Source organism: Dama dama, chromosome 16 (assembly GCF_033118175.1).
Source record: "Dama dama isolate Ldn47 chromosome 16, ASM3311817v1, whole genome shotgun sequence".
Taxonomy (NCBI): Eukaryota; Metazoa; Chordata; class Mammalia; order Artiodactyla; family Cervidae; genus Dama; species Dama dama.
In genome coordinates, this window is record NC_083696.1 from 949,334 (window position 1) to 970,033 (window position 20,700).

Genomic DNA, 20,700 nt, shown 5'->3' on the forward strand with positions numbered 1-20,700 from the left:
TCCCCTGACCTGCGAGGGGTGTGCACCTGCCGTCCGGCCCCGTTTGCCTGAGATACGACTCCCTGTGGCATCTTCAGAAGATGCAGTGCAAACTGACCAATCTGATTTTATTTAATTTTGGAATTTGGGGAAGTAAGAGCTCACATTATCTAAAGGAAATTTTCCAGCTGGAATGTCTATATGATTTTTCTTTCCTGTTCAGCGATAGCTAATACCAGGCTATTCGGTGTGAAATTATATAGAATGACAGGGAATCTTTGCAAGGAACCAGAGAACTGGGCCCCGGGCGGTTTCTGGAGCTGACCAGAGGGCTGGCAGTGGGACCTGGCGGGGTCTGGGAGGGCCTGCCGCGCTGACCCTCTTCCTGGCTTTGTCGGGGCTGCCCCCCGAGCACGCTGGTCCTCAGCCCCTCGCCCCATCACTTCCGTCTCCCTAGCAGTGTCGCACGCTTGTGTAGCTGCCCGGCTCCTCTCTGGGAAGCCGCGCCTCCCGGCAGAAGTCGGTCTGGAGCCCAGACCTGCGCCCTGGGGCTGAGTGGTGTGGGCCTATCCTGCCTGCCTCCCGCTTGTCCTGCCTTCCCTCCTCCACCCTGAACTTCGGGGGACGGTGTGGCTCTGGGCCCCCGCCTGCTGAGACGGGTCTGGGAGTCAAGAGAAACTGGAACAGAACCAAAGCAAGTGGCGCCGCAGGGAGCTCAGTCTGGACCTGACTCTGACTCCGAGGAAAACTTGGCTCTGACACAGAGGCTGGTCTGGAATCCTGGCATCGTGTCCGAGGCGGGAGAGTCTGCAGCCAGCTCTCCCAGGCTCTGCCAGGCTCAGCGAGGCCAGCCACGGGTAGGAAGGGGCGCTGCTGCGTCTGAGTGATGGCCCTGCATGTGGCCCCTGCCTTGAGAAGCTGTGTCTGTGGCCGCGTCACTGACCGTCTGCGTGCAGAGCTTTGTGGCCCACCTGAGAGCCTCTGGACGGGGCCAGTGCCCCCCAGAAGGCCGCCAGTCCTGACATGTGCTGGTACCAGGGGGCACAAAAGGGGATGCCCCTCCCTGCTGGCGTCTGTGCTTCCTCGGGCTGCTTCCCTTGCCTCCCCGGGACCAGGGGACGCGCCCACCTCGGGGCAGGGAGGACGTGGGGCTCTTGCTTGGTCTCCCTGTGTTGCCCCCGTCCCCAGGGAAGGCAGGGCGTGTCCTTGTTGTGAAAGAGCGGAGCGAAGGTTCTTGGGAACCAGGACCGGACCTCGCGGGCACGGGGTCCCTGTGCCCTGTGTCCACGCCCTGAGGGTCAAAGCAGCCCTGGAGGAGAGTGCAGCGGTTCGTGGAAATGCTCTCGGCACAGACGGGAGCGTCTGGGGACGGTTCCTGCAGCGCCGTCCTGGTGGAGAGCCTGGAGCTCACGGCGAGCCGCTACTCAAGGTAGCAGGGCCCCGGGGAGTCAGCTCCTGCTGCGCGTGCTCCGGGCCGCAGGGCTGCGGTCCTGGCTGGAGGGGCGGCCTCGGGGAGGCCCCGGGAGCCTGCCGGGGAGGACCTTCCAGGGACGCTGCTGTGCCGGCCCGTCTGGAGATGGCAGAAAGGAGCCAGCCTGGAGCAGGTCAGGGAAAGAAAGCAGTGCCCGGAAACAGCGCCTTTGCGGGAGAACTGAAGAAAGAGCTCTCGCACCTGTGGTTTGAAGACAAGATGCTCGGGACGTGGCCTGAGCTCCTCCGTCCGCAGAGCGAGGTCTCTCCGCCGAGGACAGAGGGGACACAGAGCTTCTGACGATGGGTTGTTTTTTTGATAGGACATCAGAGATGGTCAATATTATTGATTACAGTGAGCTTAAGAAAGCTTCAGAGGTGCTGGAGAGACAGCAAGTCACACCACATCCCCATCCCAACAAGAGCTCGAGAGAGTCACAGCCCGTCTCGGGCGGGAGGGCGGTCTTGCCTTTCCCTGAGGGAGCTTCTCGGGCCGTCCAGGAGTGTTCCGTCCACGACCAGCCAGGACATCGGCGGCGGCCTCTCGGCCGAGTCCTGCCTCCGACAGCTAAGCACTCAGTTTCCTCCAGCGGAGACAGAAATGAGCCTCCCGCTGCTCAGGGCAGCTCTGAGGATGGCGGGGAGCATGTTTCCTGGTTCCCGGGGTGGCGTCCAGGACACAGGCCCCAGGGAGAAGTGATGTCCGTAAGCAGACGGACCTGCCTCTGGTGGGGGCGCCGGGGGACCCTCGGGTCACTCCTCTCCTCCCTGGAGCCCAGGGAGGGGCATGCACACCTCTTTGCGTTGTGCTTGCGGCCCTTGCCTGTTTCACAAGTTGAAGGTTGTGGTCAATCTAACAAGTCTATAGGCTCCACTGTTCCAATAGCATCTCTCACTTCATGTCTCTGTGCCATATTTTAAAAACTCGCAATATTTTAAGCTTTTCCATTATTGTTACATCTGCTATGCTGACCTGTGATCTCTGATATTGCAATTATAAAATGACTGCAGCTCGCTGAAGGCTCAGATGATGGTTAGCGTGTTTATCGTATTCAAGTCGGTGGCCTGGGTGCACTGAATCCGCCGCATCTCTGAGGTGCCTGTGACAGGCTGGAATCTTGGCAGGATTTAGAATGAGGCTGAGGGTCTGCTCCCTGGGAGAAATATCCCCGAGGTTTGCATGTAGGGAACACCACCTCATGTTCCTGGGAAGTGAAAGTCGCTCAGTTGTGTCCGACTCTTGGTGACCCCATGGACTATACAATCCGTGTAATTCTCCAGGCCAGAATACTGGATTGGGTAGCCTTCCCTTCTCCAGGGGATCTTCCCAACCCAGGGATCGAACCCAGATCTCCCGCATTGCAGGCGGATTCTTTACCAGCTGAACCACAAGGGACACCCTGAAAGGCCTGTTTCTACGTGTCCTTATGACCTCCGAGGGTCACTGGGCCTGGGCTGCCTCTGTCCCGCTCCAGCGCCCAGTCTGCACAGGACCTGTCACCCAGGCTCCTCCTCTCAGCCAAGGGCTCGAGCCCACTCGGACTTGTACGCATGGAGCATATTTCTCTGATAAACAGTGCTGTGGAACATGCCACCCCCACAGGGCTGTGTATAGCCCACAAGTGCGCTGAAAACCAAGTCAATTTACTTCTCAGCTCTGTGGACTAATCCTGGTACTGTTAATTCCAGCCCTAGAGAATGGCTTCAAGTCAAGCTTTAATTACATTTTATTCACAAGTTTACGCTATACTAACATACACCCTGTTCTAAAATGTAAGTGAATGCATATACATGTTTAAAATTAAATTGAATAAATTTACATCATGCCAAAGCAAAAAGAAAAAAAGTAGAAAAACAGACAGGTAGACATGAAATGACCAGGAAATATTCACTTTTAGTTTGCAGGCATTGTTTGGTACTGGGCATTGTGGCCTTGTGAGGACTGAGATACATTCTAACATAAAATAAAGAGTAGCATAGAATGTGCTTGATTTAGATATTTAACTCGAGCTTGATCTAATTTAATTTCATTCTCCCTAAAGCAGTGATGCTACTGTGGAGATCCCTTCTGGAGGTATTCACTCAGTTCTGCATTCACGATAGAGCAGCTGGCTCTGGGCGGCCTGGTAAAACCGGGAGGATGACCTGGCGAGACTCCTCTGGGCCCTAAGGTGCGTGGCAGTGGCCCGGGGAACGCTGGGTGTGTTTGGAGACGCCCGGTTGTCAGGAATGGGAAGCTGGTGCCATGGCAACGAGTGGGTGGGCTGGCGCCGCTCCCCAGCACCCGACAGGGCACGGGGCGGTCCCAGGGCAAAGGCGGGTCGGACCCCAGACGTCCGCAGTGCCAGGCGGACAGCCCTGGACAGAGACTGGGGTGTTTCCATCGAGCAGGTGTGAAGAATCCGGCCCTCATTTGGTTCTCTCAGTGGGGTTTCCTAAGCCCCACTTGCCCAGACCTGCGCTGTTTAAACGATGCTCCCAAATGGATGGGAAGTGGACACAGAAGCATGCAAGTTGCAGCAGGACCTTAACGAGGAAAGGGCCCCCCGCGAGCTCTGCCCCTGAGCCAAGCCCAGTCAGCCAGCCAGGGGCGGCCCTGACCAGAGCTCCAATAGTTGGTTACTTTGGGGGCCACACGGCATGGCCCCACCCTGCCCCGCACGGCCCACTCTGCTGGTTGGCAGCCGACGGGCTTTGGGGTGACCCCCAGCCGTCCTGACTCCTCCCTCCCTGTTCTCTTCTTTGTCTTTGCCCTTCAGTTTCTCGTGGGGGAAACTGAAGGGCCCGTCCACTGCCCAGTCTATAATCTGATCTCAGAGAATGGCAAGCTGACAGCTGCCTGTTACCTGTTTATCTGTTAGAGGCAGCCCTGCACCTGCGTGGGAGACTGTGTGTTATAAGGGTCTCTGTTCAGGCTGGCTCTTGTCCCGACCTGGCCTGCTGGTCCTGACTGCACTCGACAAGGCACTCCTGCCTGGGCCTCAGGGTCTACACCCTTCTTTGCGTAGACGTTGTATTGAAAGGCTCTGTCTCTGCACGCCTGACACAGGGCCTGCTGTAGAATTGCTGCTGTCGTGGTTTAGTCACCTAGTCATATCTGACTCTTTGGGACCCCACAGGCTGCAGCCCACCAGGCTCCTCTGTCCACGGGATTCTCCAGGCAAGAATACTGGAGTGGGTTGCCATCTCCTTCTCCAGGGGATCTTCCCGACCCAGGGATCAAACCTGTGTCCCCTGCGCTGCAGGCGGACTCTACCCTGGCCACCTGGGAGGCCCCGGGTGTGGAACGGAGGTTCCTAAACTGTTTAGGGGGTGTGAGCCCGCCTGGAGACCCTGTCGTCTCGGACGACGGAAGCTCCACGCTGCCCTTAGAAGGCCCTGCCCTCTGGGACTGGCGGGCCCAGATTTGTGAGGTCAAGCATTTCTGTGTGTTCAGCTCTGCTGATCCCTGCTTATAATAACCAAACAGCTTTGTGGCTCTAATCTCAATATTTAGGAGATCAGCTCTCAGTGGGATTAGCAAGCTTGCCTCTCAGTGGCTGTTCTCAGAGAGCTTATAATATCCTGGCTCTTCTTCTCATCCTTTGTCAGTTTAGAAGGGCATGCTCCTGCATGACTTGAGAAAGGCTTCCTGCAGATGGAGCTGGTGGCACCGTTGCCATGGGGACAGGGGGGCACCCGAGGGGCCTGTGGGCCTGAGAGCTGGTGTTCTGAGTGAGGGCGCCACGGGCTGGAGCCAGCCTGCTTTGTGGTTGAGGGTCTCTAGACCCTCAGTTCCCCAGTGGAGCCAGCTGAGCACGTGTGAAGCCTGAGTTAGGAGGGCATGGGGGGAGGGTCTTGAGCCCAAGGCACGTACCTTCTGTGGGAAGCGTAGTTGCCGGTGATGTGCCCGGAGCCGTCGCAGCCAGGCGTGGGGCACCTGCAATCACAGACACACACGGGGGTTCACTGGAAAGGCATCAATCTCCTGAACAAGTAGCTTCCTTATTCATCTAGCTTCCGAGGCTCTTCGACGTTGAGCCTCGCTGGGTGAAGGGGTGGGGTGTGCGCGGAGCTGGAGGCCCCCGGGTGCGTGGAGCAGCCCCCTCCCTGTTGCCTCGGGGCTTGGCCGGACCCCTCCTCCCTCCACGCACCGTGGCGCCCCCAGGGGCCGGGGGTCTCGGGGCAGCACTTTGGTCCCAGATATTCAGCCTGCAGTCTCCCCTGCTCCACACTCCCCGCGTGCCCGCCCCGGCTGTTATTCAAGCTTGGTGGGCCAGTCAGAGCTGGTGAGCCGCTACACCATCCGCGCACGATGTGAGAATTTTTACATGAACAGGCACACACGCTGGCCCGAGACTGGTCTGTGTCCAAACTCAAAACAACATGTTACAAGGCCCGGCCATGCTGACCCCTCCCAGCCATGCCCCTGGTGGACCTCGGGGCCCGGAACAGGCACCCCTGTGCCAGGCCAGGGAGTTGGACTAGGGGTCTTTCAGACCCTCCTGGGTGCTCAGGGACCTCTGCTTTGGCACCGAAGTCTCTTGGTCCACAGGTCAAGTCAACTGAGATGATGAGAGGGGTCCGGACACCCAGGCGGCCTGTGTTTAAACCTTCCCGGGAGCTCCCTGCAGTCTCTCTGCACATCAGAACTGCGCTCGTGGCGGACGCTGGGTGTGAGGATAGCTCCCTGAGTCCTGCCTCCGCGGACCGCCTCGAATGCACCATCGCGGGAACCAGCAGTCCTGCAAAGACGCTTTGGCTCCAGCTACTTCAGCTGCATTAGAACCCGCCAGGAGGGTGAGAACGAAGGACACAAGAGGAAAGCATATCTTTTCTTTTTACGAAATGTTAGCTCTCAAGAAGCAAGGATGAAATGATAACAGTGTTACTGCCCAGGAGGGACCCTCGGAGGGGGCCCTGTGCCGCCTCCGTACGCAGTGAGCATCTGAGTTCCCGGCAGGGACACGGGTCACAAATACAAAGTAGTCAATAAGTGTAAATGCTTTCTAAGTGATTTCAGCTTGCTCCCCGCTCTGAAAGCCACCTGGGTATTGGATGCTGAGCCAAGGCCAGCAAATTACTTGCTTACAGACAGACTTTCTCAAGGTCAGTGCGCGTGTCAGGGCATGTGTGATGGGTCCACATGGACCCGGGCTGAGTCCAGGGCTGCCAATGTCATATCTTGACACTTAGATGTACTGTCTGTTGTTGATATTAGGAACTGTCTCATTCTCATCTAGTCCTGAGGAAAGGAGCACAGTTACCAACCTCAAATATGTGGCTGACCCTTGGCGTGTCCTCTGAAGGATGAAAGTCTGATTTACCGCCTGCGCTGTGGGGGAAGGCAGACATGGAGGAGAAGCCGTGGATGTGTGTAAGCAGAGTCAGGGTGTAAAAACTGGAGTCGGAGGGCACAGGTGCTGTCCTTTCATCAAAAACAACACCTGGATCAGACTGTAGACCGAACTGTCGCCAAAGTAACAGCTGTTCGTGAACTTCAAGTCTGATCATGAGACTCCTCGGTCAATAACGTGAGTCACTGAATTTAACTAGCTGATTTCCCAAATGGCATCTCATGTGGAGAGGCCCCCCAACCCCAGAGGGGGGAAATTTTGAAGCAATAAAATCATTCTGAGAAAAGCAAATCTCCATGCACGTTTCTGTTTTGAAAATGTATCAAGAAACAGAACTGTCTCCCACCAGCCAGTCATGTCCACGTGGCCTTGCTTTTTGGTCAAAGAACTCCTTAAACTCTTCCTAATTTAAGCTCCCAGTGCAAATTTATTTAAAATGTATTCATTTAAACACGAGTAGACATTTTTAATGACTTTCTTTGGTAGAGGCAGGAGGAGGTTGACACACCCTGTTCAGACTTAAGTGAGGCGTCACAACCAAGACTGTGCAAACGAAAACAAGATCTTTACTAATTATAAAAAAGAGAAGAGGATTTTGGAGTAGTTTTTGTGCATTTAAACCATTTACGAAAGCATCATTTGAAGAAAAAAACGTATTTAAAACGCCCTTTGTCACCATGAAAACAAAGAAAATGTTAACTTGGGTCATTTTCAGAGCTTTCACAGTGTCAGGAAAGAAAAAAACATTTCCGGAGAGCGGCCTGGCTTTCTGGAAAGGTTTGTTGTTTTATTTTCAGGGTTTCAAGTTAGGTAGACGAGGCCGATACCTGGCCTGCTGCTCCTAGAGAGAGCATGAGAATGTGAAGAAGCTAAGCCCTCTGCGGTCACACCCTCACCTGGGGGAAGAAGACGGGGCGGGCGGGTGGGGGCTGCGAATTCACACTCACGGTCACCCACCCCAGAAACAGCCCGCCCCGGTCCTCCAAGGGGCGGTGGTTTGGCGTTTTCATCTTTAGGGGGTGCTTCTGAACAGCACGAGGCAGTCCGGGATGGGGACTCATTATTCTTTCTCTAACAGCTCTGCGGAGCTCATTTTCATGGTACTGCTCAAGGCTTTACGGATTTTAAAAACTCTGAGATTTGCATACAGATTTCCTTGCTTTAATACATCCCAGAGTTTAAAAATACACCGTTTTCTGAAGTTGGTGAAAGTTCGTGTAACAAAAGGGGTCTCTGCTTCTCAGAGGATGAACTCCCGCAGCCTCCGTAACAGGCTGCTGCACAATCCACCCAGAAACTCGACCGGCTTCTGCTGGGTGGGGCACGTCTCCGTGAAGGGAGGCCGTGTGGGGCCACCCACATCCCCGAGGACGGATCGGGAGGCCTCATGGCTGCACAGCTTGGCGTTGGAAACGGCAGCGGAGAGTGGCGGGGTTTCCATGGAAACTCCCCGCGAGGCTGGCGCTCCAGCACCAGGGTGAGGCCGCCCCAGCCTGCCGTCCTCCCGCATCCGGCCAGTTCTCACCGACGCTCCACCAGGGCTGTTTTACCGGCCTGTGGCTAGAGATGTAACTTCCTGATAAATAAAATACTAGCTTCTTCATTTTCGTTTTCTCTCCAGTCCAAAGGTACCATGGGTAAAAACACTCTGAGACAGGAAATGGTGAACGTGTAATCTTAGAATCTCTGTCTATTCCCAAGGAACATATTCATGATCCTTTGCCTTATCTGTGATCTTGAATTGCCTTGGGATTTAATCCATATCAAGAGAAAGTAATTCGGGGTAGTTCATGTTATCATCTGGCTGAAGAAATTGGTCCTGTGTAGACATTTAAGAAGGTGGATGGAAAAATCACAATCAAATCTTTAAGCCACATTTATGTTTTGCAAAATTCAGGCAAAAGTCTAAAAAAAAAAAAAAAATTCAGGACCACTCACAAGCTCCTGGATTTCCTGGAACTAATCTCTCTCAGTGGGGACAGAAGAGGTTTCTGTGGCTTTTGTGAATCTAAGGTGTAAGGCCCGAGCGCTCTGACTTCCTCTCGACCATCTGCCCCCAGAAGGGCCACTGCAGCTCACACCTCCCGGGTCGGGAGCCCCAGCAGTGCAGGAGAGCACCCTCTGTGCCTCACGGCCTGTATCAGGAGAATCCTCTGATCCACATCACGAACGGGGCAGAGGTCAGCTCCTCACCTCGCCTCTGGTTCATCCTCTGCAGGACATGTCACCCCTTGCTGTGGTTGTCCTCCTGGTTACAAAAGAGGCACCCTGACGCAGGGTGTAGTGGAAATAGCAGTGCTTTAATCTTGACTGAAGCTGTGCTGTGCCACTTAATTGCTTGTATGGACGTCTTTAAAACCTCTCTGTGTTCCGTCATCCTCTTTCCTTTGTATTTTGTTGTTGTTGTTGTTTATCTTCTCTCTCTTTTGTAAAGAAATTCAAAGTCTTGATAAGTAGTTCTGTTGAGCAGGATGTTTAAAGTAGGGCATCTTCTCGGCGACAGGAGGGCCCCATCAGTGACGGGCCCTGAGTCTGTGTGGCCGCCCACCCTGGGCTCAGGCAGGGAGCCGTCTCCTCGGGCCCTCGACGGGGGCAGCGGATGGCCAGGCAGGCATCCAGCACGGCCTCAGATGCTTGTTCTCTGGGATCAAGGCCACCGGATGTGATGTGGTTGAGGACCCAGAGCCGGCCAGTCTCTCTGCAGCCCCTGGGCGGGGGGACCACGCGGTGCCGTGTGGCCGGTCTGCCCAGCATCTGTTGTGCCAGCTCCCCAAGGCCGGCCCACAGGGACAGCGTTCAGGACACTCGGGTCTCTCATCTTGGTAAAACCGGTTACTTATTTTTAAAAACCTTGTAAGTAAAGCCTAAAGCCCTGCCTGTAGGTCTGACCTGTCCTTGGGCCTCACCTCGCCTGTGAGCCGCCCTGCGAGGCCGACCTGCAAACAGGCCGCATCTCTGATGGCAGCAGCAGAGCAGGCAGAGAAACGCTCCCTGGACTGTTGGGAGGACAGTGTCACAGGCTAGACTCAGGTCCCGGGAGGGTTTTGAAGAATTTCGTGGTGTGCTTCTGTAACAGCCCTTTTTATTTAAAAAAATTAATTAATTTATTTTAATTGGAGGTTAATTACTTTACAATAAGGTGGTGGTTTTTGCCATACATTGACATGAATCAGCCATGGGTGTACATGTGTCCCCCATTGTAAAAGCACTTTTTTGTCCCTTTCTTTCACACCCATCCTACCAGGGGCATTTGTTAAGTAAAACACGAAATACTCTCAGTTTTAAGTACTCTCAATTTTAAATGAAATCACAAAAATGCAAAATTAGGCCTCATCTATAATAGTAAAATATATTTGTAATTGGAATGATTGAGGTCAACTCTGTAAGATTTGTCCCATGTATGTGAAAAGTTCAACTCAAAAACATGTATATGAGAACTCAAAAACATTTTTTTTTTGGACTTAAAGAGATGTGGTTCTAAAAATGTATGTCTTTATTTTGAATTTTTTTGGCATATAAATGGGAAACAATAAAGAAATGCAGAGGAGTGCAAAATAAAGGTGTTTTAAAACAAAAAGCTGACATATACTGACTTTGACATCTTCTCCCCAAGCAGAAGGAAACCAGGTCACTTAAAAGCAATAGACATCTCTTCTACCCAGTTTCCTGGGTTTATTTCCTGAAACTGGAGGAAAGCAAGGATCTTATGAATCGATTTTTAGTTTGCATGACAGTAGTCATTTTCTCTGTTTTTTGAATTTGGTGTGGAGGACCGTTCTCCACTCAGCCCATCTCACTGGGAGCCTTCCCATCCTCCCACCTGACCTGGGCCCCCGCTCAAGGCCCCGTCTCACCTCGTCCTTTTTCTTACCTCCCGTTAAAAGACACAGGAGCTCTGCAGACACACGCCGCGGGCGTGGGGACAAAGCCCTGACACCAGGGCAACTTCCCGGGCGGGGGCCTCGGGGGTCAGGGGTCCCGGCCTTGTAATGCCACCTGCCGGCCCCTGCTGGCCTGCGAGGGGGCAGGCGGGAGGGCACCCTTCCCTCCCAGGCCTGGGGGAGGTGTGCGCACACTGGCCTTCCACCTTCACCTGTCCACAGGATGCACCCCAGCGGCCCCCATCCCCGGTTCTCTGTCCTTCCCGAGTCACGTGAGGAACTTTATCCTGCACACTTGGCCCTCCGGCATCCTGAATGGCTACACGTTTCAAGCCCTGATATTAGCAGACTTGGGGAGAAAGCTTGCTTTCATACATGACATGTGAACCAAAATCACCTTTTTCTTTTGCTTCCAAGCACTTTTCATTTTAGATTACACTCAAACACAAACAAATCAATGAAAAAGAATCATAAAAAGTAGTACCCTTCACATAATTTTTCAAAAACATTCATTTTGATGATTCAGATGGTGTTTCGGAATGGGTTAGGCCTCGGGTTACTAACAGCAAAGTGTGATCTTGCAGATCAAATTCAAAGCTGCGGCTACAAGGGGCCCCCAGGCTTCTGACTGCCCACAGCCCAGTGTGGTCAGGGGGCGGCAGGTGGGCGTGGGTGGTACCTCGTGGGGCAGGGTTTCACCAGAGCCGTGATGCCCGCTGACTCACTGACCACAGCCCAGCTGCAGTCTGCAAAGCCCACCTGTGTGGTACGTGTACCCTGCCACCCGCTGGTAAACGGCATGCCCTCAAGGGTTTAAATTCTGACCTAGAGGCCCACACACCTGCATCAGCCTGGGGTCACCTCTAACGAGTGTTGTGAGACCCCCCTGCTGCTCATCCCCCGACTCAGGCCCCTGGACGTCCTTGGGGGGTGGGCGCTGCCCAGGTCCTGTCTGTCAACACTGGGCGTAAGGGCTCTGGGGTTCTGGCCCCAGATGGAGCTGGGCTGGGCCTGGCCCTCTCCTGGGTCCATCTCTGGGGGACACTCAGGGTGCACTTTGGCAGTTTGGGGAGTGCGGGGGTGGGCAGGGCCTGCGACGGCAGTCCCGCGGTTCATGCTGCATGCTCTCCGGCATCCTCCGATCATGCATCTCCGCTCTCAGGCCTCCCCGTCGGGGCCGGGCGCGGGCTCGGACCCCAGGCGCCGCTCTGAGCCGCTGCCCACTGCCCGGCGCCCCAGGTCGTCAGGGACAGGCTCCTGTCCAGGGCGGCCGACCTACCTAGCAGCGCTGACGTCCCTCTCAATAACGGGGCGAGTCCTTGGGGCACTGCTGCGGGAGCACATGCACGTCCAGCAGCAGGGGAGCGGCTAGGCCGGAGCTGCGGCAGCCGCGGGCAGAATTGGAATTGGACGCGGAGGACCCATGCAAAAAAGAACATACAGAAAGGTGACTGTTGGAGAAACCGCCGCTGACCCCAGCCAGCCGTCCCCGTGTCCTGGGGCCGCCGCGCTCGCTGCGCCTGAGACGGGCATGCAGGGCCTGGGGGCTGGACGCGGGCAGGGCCGCCCGGGGGTACTCACCTTCCGCGGTTGCACGGAGCGCTCGGGCAGCCACGCCACTCACACGGGGTGGAAGACGGGCGTTAGGGACTCGAGTGCCCACCGGGAAGGGACCCTCTCTGGCCACGGAGCAGGAGGGGGATGGAGGCGGGTGCCCTTTGCTGCGCACAGTGACCCACCCACCTCCCTGCCTCTCAGGTGCGGCAGTGTCTGTGACCACATCCAGCTGGCCTTTAGCGGGAAGAAGTGGACCTGGGCTCGGGAATGGACTGTGGGCGAAGGCCACCGACTAGGAGAGGGCAGGGAGGGGGCTGCCGGCTGGTCCAGGCCCGTCTTCTCAACGCCAAGAGTCAGTGGGGCCGCACTCGGGGTGGAGGCTGAGGGTTCACCATGCCGGGGACACCCCAGGCAGGCATGCACAGGCCACGCCCACCCCCGAGCCCACGGCCACCTGAGGCGCAGTGCCACCTGCCGGGTGGACACAGGCTTTGGTGCGGACGTGCCATGGGGCCAGCTGGCTGTGACTGTGGGACTGGCAGAGCCACAGGGCCCCCTGGCCTCCGGCATCCATTGCTCTGTCCATGGAGGGTACAGAGCTCCTCTCAAGGTAGCAGAGGAAAGACGTTACATAACTTAAAAGCAAGTCCACTTCCTAAACTGCTGACCACAGCGAGCCTTTGGGAGGCAGTCTGTCCAGTGCAGAGGAAAGGACAGGTTCTAGGACCACGATTCAGCTGGACTCTCGTGCCTACTTTTTGCACTCTTGTCACTGCCATTTATCTTATTTTTTATACTTGTCATGCTTGTGGATCTTTCATTTTTTGAAGCCTCCATCTTTTCTCAGAGAGAAAGTGCCTTTTTATTCTAAACAGGAGAAAATTAAAAAGATTTCTTGGTCCATCTTCTACCTGAGCAATCCTGGGGTTCTCTGTAAGCGCTCATGTGTCATTTCTTCTCTCTCCCTCTCCACCCCACCCCCGGCCCCACGTCTAGCCTCCTGCCTGAGCCTCTTGCCCACAGCTGTCTGGCTTTGAACACTTTTCAGGTTAGTTCCTGACCTCTTAGTCTCTGGTGTGTCTTCCCTCCCTCTATGGGATCTGCCTGTTCCCTGACTCATGTCTTTTTTGTCAAGTTTTAAATGGTTTCACAGATGCTGAGTTTTGCAGAAGTTTTTAGAAATAGATTCATCAGATATCCTTATCTAAAGCCAAGAAGGTGAATCCAAACAGGTGAGCTGCATGTTTAGGGTCACACCGGAGGCACACAGCTGTGAGCAGAGCAGAAACCTCTCCTCCTCTGGTGCCTTTTTTACTCCTCTAGACTCTTTGTAAAAGTCTTCTTCTTATGAACAATTCTGAGCCTACAACCCTATCGTGTGGTCTAGCCCTCATTTGGGGGAAGTTCAAAGACACAGACATTTGTTTGTTCCTCTGTCTGCAACTCACTGACCCCCGTGGCCCTCTGGGTGTCTCACAAGTGGGAGAGAATAGAAACCCATTTCCTGTGATTCCTGCATGGAGGGCCTGGCCCCGAGCAGGGTCCAAAAGTCACTGATGGTCCTGATTTCCCTCCGATTATGGGAGGGGTGCAGGCACAGATGAGCGTCAGAACGTGAACCACCTGCATGGTATGCATGTGGTGACCCGGAGAGCAGGTCTGGATTCGGGAAGCATCCTTCCACTGAGGAAAAGCCCAGAATCGCCAGAAGGTGCCCAGGAAGGTCAAGGAGAGGCCTGACCCAGCGGGGATGACAGGAAGGGAAGAGGCAGGGAGAAGGCGGAGGGGGAGGAGATGCCACAGCAGGTGCCAGCGCCCTGGTTCCTGGACACGCCTGCATCTGCCTGGGGCCAGAGCAGGGGGCCAGGTCGGGGGCGCTGGGCACAGGGTGGACCTGGTCCCTCTGTGACTGCGGCATGTCCCCAGGTGTGCCAAAGTGGAGCCTGCCTGCCATGGGCCCCCTCGGAGCCTCTGCTGGAGGTCACTGCCCCTAGGGAGGTGAGCATGGGGTGCACTGTTTGCAGGGAGAGCACAGGGGGGACCCTTCACCTTTCCAGGGCCACAGAGCCCATGAGCAGGCATCCTCGCTGGGAACCTTGCAGAGAAGCAAGGCATCCCCCAGGTGGACGTGTCGGAAGGGAAGACTGGGAGAAGCACATAGAGTGAAGGAAGAGAGAGGGGTGGAGGAAGAACGAGAAGTGGATTGAGATGAGCTGACGGGTGAGGAGGTCAGGAGTGAGTGTTCACCATGAGGAGTGATGCCCCCCAGTCACCCCCGAGACCCAACACCCCACAGTCACCCCCGAGACCCGACGCCCCACAGTCACCCCTGAGACCGGATGCCCCCCAGTCACCCCTGAGACCCGATGCCCCACAGTCACCCCCAATACCTGATGCCCCACGGTCACCCCCGAGACCTGATGCCCCACAGTCACCCCCGAGACCGGATGCCCCACAGTCACCCCCGAGACCCGACGCCCCACGGTCACCCCCGAGACCCGACGCCCCACGGTCACCCCCGAGACCCGACGCCCCACGGTCACCCCCGAGACCCGACGCCCCACGGTCACCCCCGAGACCTGACGCCCCACAGTCACCCCTGAGACCCGATGCCCCACGGTCACTGCTGGGACCCGATGCCCTCACAGGTGCTGCCTGCGAGCCCAGGACGTGGGGCCACTGTGGGCCACTCCTTCTCCCACATCCCAAGGCTCTGGGCTGCACGGCCTCCTGGAGGGAGTGTCCTGCTTGCTCCATGGGTGGGGAGGAGTTGAGGCCTGGAGCCAGATCACTTGGGAAAAGGACAAAGCATTGGGAAGTATTGAGCTCGGAAAAGACTCAGGGAAACAGTGCTGCCTTGGACCCAGAGACTCTCCTGAGGAGGATGGGGCTCTGGTCCCGAACTTTCAGGAATAGCTTTCTCAGGGAGCCCCAATGGAGGAAAGCACAGGTGCTCACGGGGACGGGATGACCGTGGGGAGCAGAGGGCAACGTGGGCGGATGGGGCCAGGCCTGCCCATGACCTCCCTGAAGGCCCAGGGCTAATGCCCCAGGTTTCATCTTCGGCCTGGGATGTCCCAGAGGGGCCACAAGTGTCCACCCCTCTGGGGGACTGGGACCCCTCTGCAGGGCTTTCCAGGAGGCCCAGCCTGTCTCCAGGTGATGGCACACTCAGGGGAGGGCTTCTGCAGGCCTCCCGGAGCCCCTGTGGGGGGGGCGCCCTGTCCCCACCTGGCTCATCCACACCACCCCCTCTGTTTACCTGAGCCACAGTCTCACCCCCACGGGGGCCTCTGCTTCCCAACAAATGCCCCCCAGGTCCTGTTTCCCTTCCAGACCCGGGCATCACAGGCCCGAGCTCCTGCGGTCTCTCCCTCCCAGGGGTCTTCCCGGCCACCCCGGTCGAGAGCTGCCCTCTCATCTCTGTGATGCCCTCAGCCTGTGGGGCAGAGCAGGGCGCCGTCCTCTGTGTCCGTGTCTCTCACTTGTCTCAGGGCCCAGCAGCTGGCCGTCTGCCCGGCTCCCCGTCCCAGAGCAGATGGAGGTGGGGCTTCTCCCTCCGAGCTTGGACTTCGGCAGCCAGCGCTTGCAGAGCTTGTTGTGCTTCTCCATTTTCTGCTCAGCAAACTAGGTGCTGAGCGGCCCAGAGCCGGCGAGTGCGCCGCGGCGGGTGGTGTTTGCTCGAGGGGCCTGTCCTGCGGGCCCCTTCCTGGCCTCAGGGGGTCTCCGTGGCCGGGCACGGTCCGGCCGTGTCCCGGGAAGGGATCTGGTCCTCCACCCGAGTGCCGGCGAGCTGCCGTGTCCTGTCCGTGGTCCGTGGGCCAGCACTGCCCCTCTGCCCCGGGCGCTCCTGTGGGCGGCAGGGCTGAGGGCGCTTTCTGGGCGGGTGTCAGCCTGCTGACCAGCAGGGCTGCACACCGTGGGTCCTGAGCATCTGTGTGTGTGTGGCTGGGTGTGATCACAGGGAACCTGTGATCACAGGGATGAGGTGAGCCTGGCACCCGGCCCTCCCAATCCCTCCCCACCCCAAGGTCCGGCTCTGAGACAGAGGACACCAGGCCTCCCTGTCCTTCACCATCTCCTGGAGTTTGTTCAAACTCATGTCCCTTGAGTCGGTGATGCCATCTAACCATCTCATCCTCTGTCGTCCCCTTCTCCTCCTGCCCTTAATCTTTCCCAGCATCAGGACCTTTTCCAACGAGTCGGCACTTTGCATCAGGTGGCCAGTAGTGGAGCTTCAACTTCAGCGTCAGTCCTTCCAATGGATATTCAGGGTTGCCTTCCTTTAGGATTGACTGGTTTGTTTTCCTTGCTGTCCAAGGGACTCTCAAGAGAGCCCAGCACCACAGTTCAAATGCATTGGCAAACCACTTCAGTATTCTTGCCTCGAGAATCCCATGAACAATATGAAAATGCAGAATACAGCTTACCTATATTTTTTTCTCTCCAGATGGGCCGGTTCACAGAGATCCTGAATCTCAGGGAGCCTGTTGACTTTCCCCCTAGCACTGAGGATGGGCCTGGAGCCCAGTTAGGCTTCCGTGCAGGGTGCTTCCTAAGAACGGCCACTGTCCCTGACCACCCCGCATCCCAGGCCATCCCAGAGCAAGGGCCAGCGACCACGAAGGCCTCTGTGCAGCAGCGGCCTGTCTGACTGCTCACCTCCTCTCCAGCAGCCCTGGGCGCTGGGCTCTACTCTCTTTGGCTGATCTTGCAGACAAAGCAGGCACAGAGGTGCCCAAGTTGTGCCCCCGGCTGGCTCAGAGGCCACTGCCTGTTGGGGGGGGGGGGGCAGTGGGTTTAACCTGAGCAGGCTGATGGACGGTGTGGGCAGTGGCCCTGGAGAGGCACCATGACAGCCACCAATGGGCGTTGGGTCTGTACGCTCCTCTGCCTGGCTCACCACAATCCCAGGGCTGGAGAGCATCCTGTGTCCTCCTGTCATGAAGTCTGGCTCAGATGCATCCAGTCCTCCGTGGGGACAGCGGTCCTTGTCCCAGGCTGTGACTTTCTGCCCATGGAGGGTCCCAGGTGGCGCCTGGGAGTGGTCCCCAGGTGGCCGGGGCTCTGTGGATGGCCCAGCTCCACCCAGGATGCCACGTGGGGCTGTGGACGGGGCGGTGGGCCTGGGGCGATGGGCTCATTAGGGAGACAAACAGACCTGGGGTCCAGCTGAGGACACACTGCCACGGACTCTCCATTTCAATGTGTGCAGAAAACTCTTACAAATAAAACCACGTCGTGGAGTCTGCTAAATATCAACACTATCTGTGTTTAATGGAAAGCAACCTGGATCTGATTTTTAAGGAAATCATTTTAAAACATGGCTATCCCAGAGCATATTTTACGGAAACTTCACTTATCCCAAACCACAAATGAGTTTATAGGAAATGAATCACATTTAAAAATGATTTTCATTATGGTAGCCGTAAGGGAAGAATCATTTTCTGGAAAAATAAGAAGGAAGGAAGGAAAAAGAGAAAGAAAGGAAAGGAAAGAACATGTTTAATTAGGAATTCTTATAGGAGGAGAGGAATGAGGTGATTTGTAATTCTCATGTTTCATCAGCAGTCACCTGGGGAGATCTCTAGGGTGGCTGGGGGCCCTTTCTCTGGCCCAGAAGACAGGGCAAGTCTTGCCCCCCTGGAAGGAAGGCCCTCTGGCGGCTAATGCCGGGTGGGAGGAAGTTCTGCCCCCACCCCACAGAACTGCAGGGCTGCCCGACGCTGGGATGAGCAAGCCAGTTGCTATGGAAACCTCCTCCCTCAGACACCCCCTGGTGCTGCTGATTCTGTGATGTGCAGGAGAATTGGGGAAACCTGCTTCTGAGCAGGAGGAGCTGGCGGGGAAGGGTGGGCATCCTGGAGAGGCAGGGAAGGCCTTTCACAAGGAGCGGGGCTCATCAGGCTAGTCTCTTGCCTGGACAGCGGTGCACAACCAGAGTCAGGAGCTGTTGGGACAGACACACCATTGGGCCTCCAGAGCTGCAGGAACCATGGCTCTGACAGCCTGGGGATCAGAGGCTGCCCTGCAGCCAGGCTCCCCTGGGGCCACCCGGACAGTCTGAGTCACAGCGCCTGGAAGCTCCGCTGACACAGCTGTGTCCCGAGACACAGATCGGAGACCCACCTGCAGGCACATGCCCCCTGCGTGCTGCCGGGGACAGAGCACGGCCCTGCATGGGCCTGGGGGGCTCCCACGGCATCACCTGTTGGGCAGGGCTCTGTGCTGGGCGCCGGAGCCCTGGGGCTGTAGCCCCACCCTCTCCACGCTGGGCAGGGTGTGCACGTGTGAGTGCAACATGTCCACAGACTCAAGGACCAGGGGCTCACTTTGCAGAGCTGAGGACCACGGGGACCCCGGACTTTGATGGTGCTCTGTCGAGGGGAACGGCAGACCCAGATTCTGACACGCTCCTCCTGTCAGCCTTCCCCAGACTTGCTGCCCAGCTGCCACTTCCCCAGGCCCAGAGATGGGAGAGAAGGAGGCCGATGAGTCCAGGCGCCCAGCTAGCACGTGGCCACACCAGGCTGGGCCCTCATTCGTGGGGACTGGGACCTGCGTTTGCCTCGTTACACGACAAGGACGCTCACTTCCCATGTCAGGGAGTGACCGACCTAACAAGCTGTTGAAACTTAAAGGACATCACATGTAATAACAACCGCATCCTTTGCTCGTCAGAGGGGCTGTGGGGCTGGCACGTCCTCGAGCCCGGAGAGTCAAGTGTGGGGTCATTCTCTCCACGCGCACGATGTCAGCTCTCACAGAGGTTCCTGGAGGTGCTGACGTCCAACTGTGAGACTTTCTTCGCTGAGGCTGTTCATGAAATTATTTCCTGGTCCAGAGAAGATGAGCTTCAGCCGGAAAGGCGCCATGGATTTCTGAGAGTCCGCACATCCATCACCGCGGGCCGCCCAGGGACTGGCCTTTCGTGGCTGCTCTCACCTGAATGTTTGATGGAGGCCGCAGAGAGGTCACAGACTCCCTGCCTCTGAGGGTTCTGAGAGAAGCAGCCCCCAGCTTCTGGGGACCCCTCCCCAGCCTGGCCACTCTGCTGCTGGTGGGCGGGGGTCTACCTTGCAGAAGCCTCCCCAGACCGCGCCTCTGTGCCCCGTGTCTTCCCAGCTGTCTTTGGATCAGACCAACCTGGAGCAGAAAATGATGAACACAAGTCTCTTCTCTGGGACGGGAACACCAGCCTTCATCAGATGCAAGTTCACTGTCAGCCCCGAGTCACTCACTCTGGCTGGACTCTGAAGGAGGCGTTTTCTCTGATTTTTATGTTCGCTTATGCAATTTATCAGTGCCTACCACACAGCAGAAATGCCTGTTGGGCCATTTTCTCCTCTGGTCTGTGGACGACTGGGCTGCAGTCTGGTCTGTGTGGAGAGCAGCTTGGAAGTGCAGCTGAAGCTGACACTTGTCCTGAGAGGTCGTACAGCGCTGGGGCAGCCTCCTGTTGGCGGAATGCTTTCCAGTGTGCAGAGGCCCAGGCCCACGAGCCAGTTATCCGGGTTTTAAGGGTCGTTTCCTCTCTGCTGGCCTTACCACCCGGCTCACCCTGCCCTCTGCTAGAGCTGCTTGTTGGTACGAGGAAGGTGCCTGCCGTGTCAGCCTTCAGCATCTCAGGGCCCGAGGCCACGCAGTGCTGAGGCAAGTGGGCGGAGAGTCATGTGGGTGAAATGGCTACTGAGTTTTCTGAAGGGACTCAAGGGCCACAAGCATCGGATGCTATGAAATGTAAGATTTAAAGCAAGATTGTCACTTCTGATACCAAGTTAGCATCAGAGGCTCCCGGAAGGTCACTCCTGAGACAGAAACTCGGGAATCAAAACTGAGAAACTCGAGGAATCCAGAGGGGCTTTGCAGGAGATGCGATACTTGTGGGGAAATGACAGCCCAGCCCCTAATACCCTGGCTGAGAACTCGTCCAGGGGACATGGTAGAGCCTCTCGCAGGCGGCGCGGCATGTAACCGGGAACGTTAAAACATGCTCTGTTGTAGACTAGACTGCCTAGGATGTGAGGGTCTGCTCTGCTTGGAGCTACGAGACAGGAGGAGAATAAAGAGAGGGTTTCTCAACATCTCCAGTGCTGTTCTGACCCTCAGACAAGGCACAGGGAATGAAAATGCCTCTGTTTCCATCTGAAAAACACATGTCACCCAAAAAGGCAAGGGAACTGAAGCAAGTATTCAAGGCAGACTGAAAGCTAAGAGATGACAGAGCAAAAGATGATCAAAATATGCCAGTTGGGAGGATGTTTCAGAATTCAGAAAGTGGGAGAAGAGAGTGAAATTAGTGAGCGAGGATGAGATCTGATGAGGGTTTGATGGGCTGATGGACATTTTTATTTGATGATCTTAAACCTGATTTGCAAGTCTGATATGAGCATTTTAAAATAATACCACATTAGACATGAGGCAGAAAAAGATAGATTAGGAAAATGGAGTCCTTTTATCTCCAAAATATTTTGATC

At 56.2% G+C, this 20,700-nt stretch overlaps 1 protein-coding gene across 1 annotated transcript in view; it reads right to left on the reverse strand.

Annotated features, from left to right (window-relative positions):
* MYT1L (myelin transcription factor 1 like) overlaps positions 1 to 20,700 on the reverse strand; it is a 387,004-nt gene that overhangs the window by 27,533 nt on the left and 338,771 nt on the right. Inside the window, exon 18 of the mRNA XM_061163968.1 lies at positions 5,306 to 5,368. Within this exon, the coding sequence (XP_061019951.1) occupies positions 5,306 to 5,368 (63 nt within the window). The remainder of the gene's footprint in view (positions 1 to 5,305; positions 5,369 to 20,700) is intronic.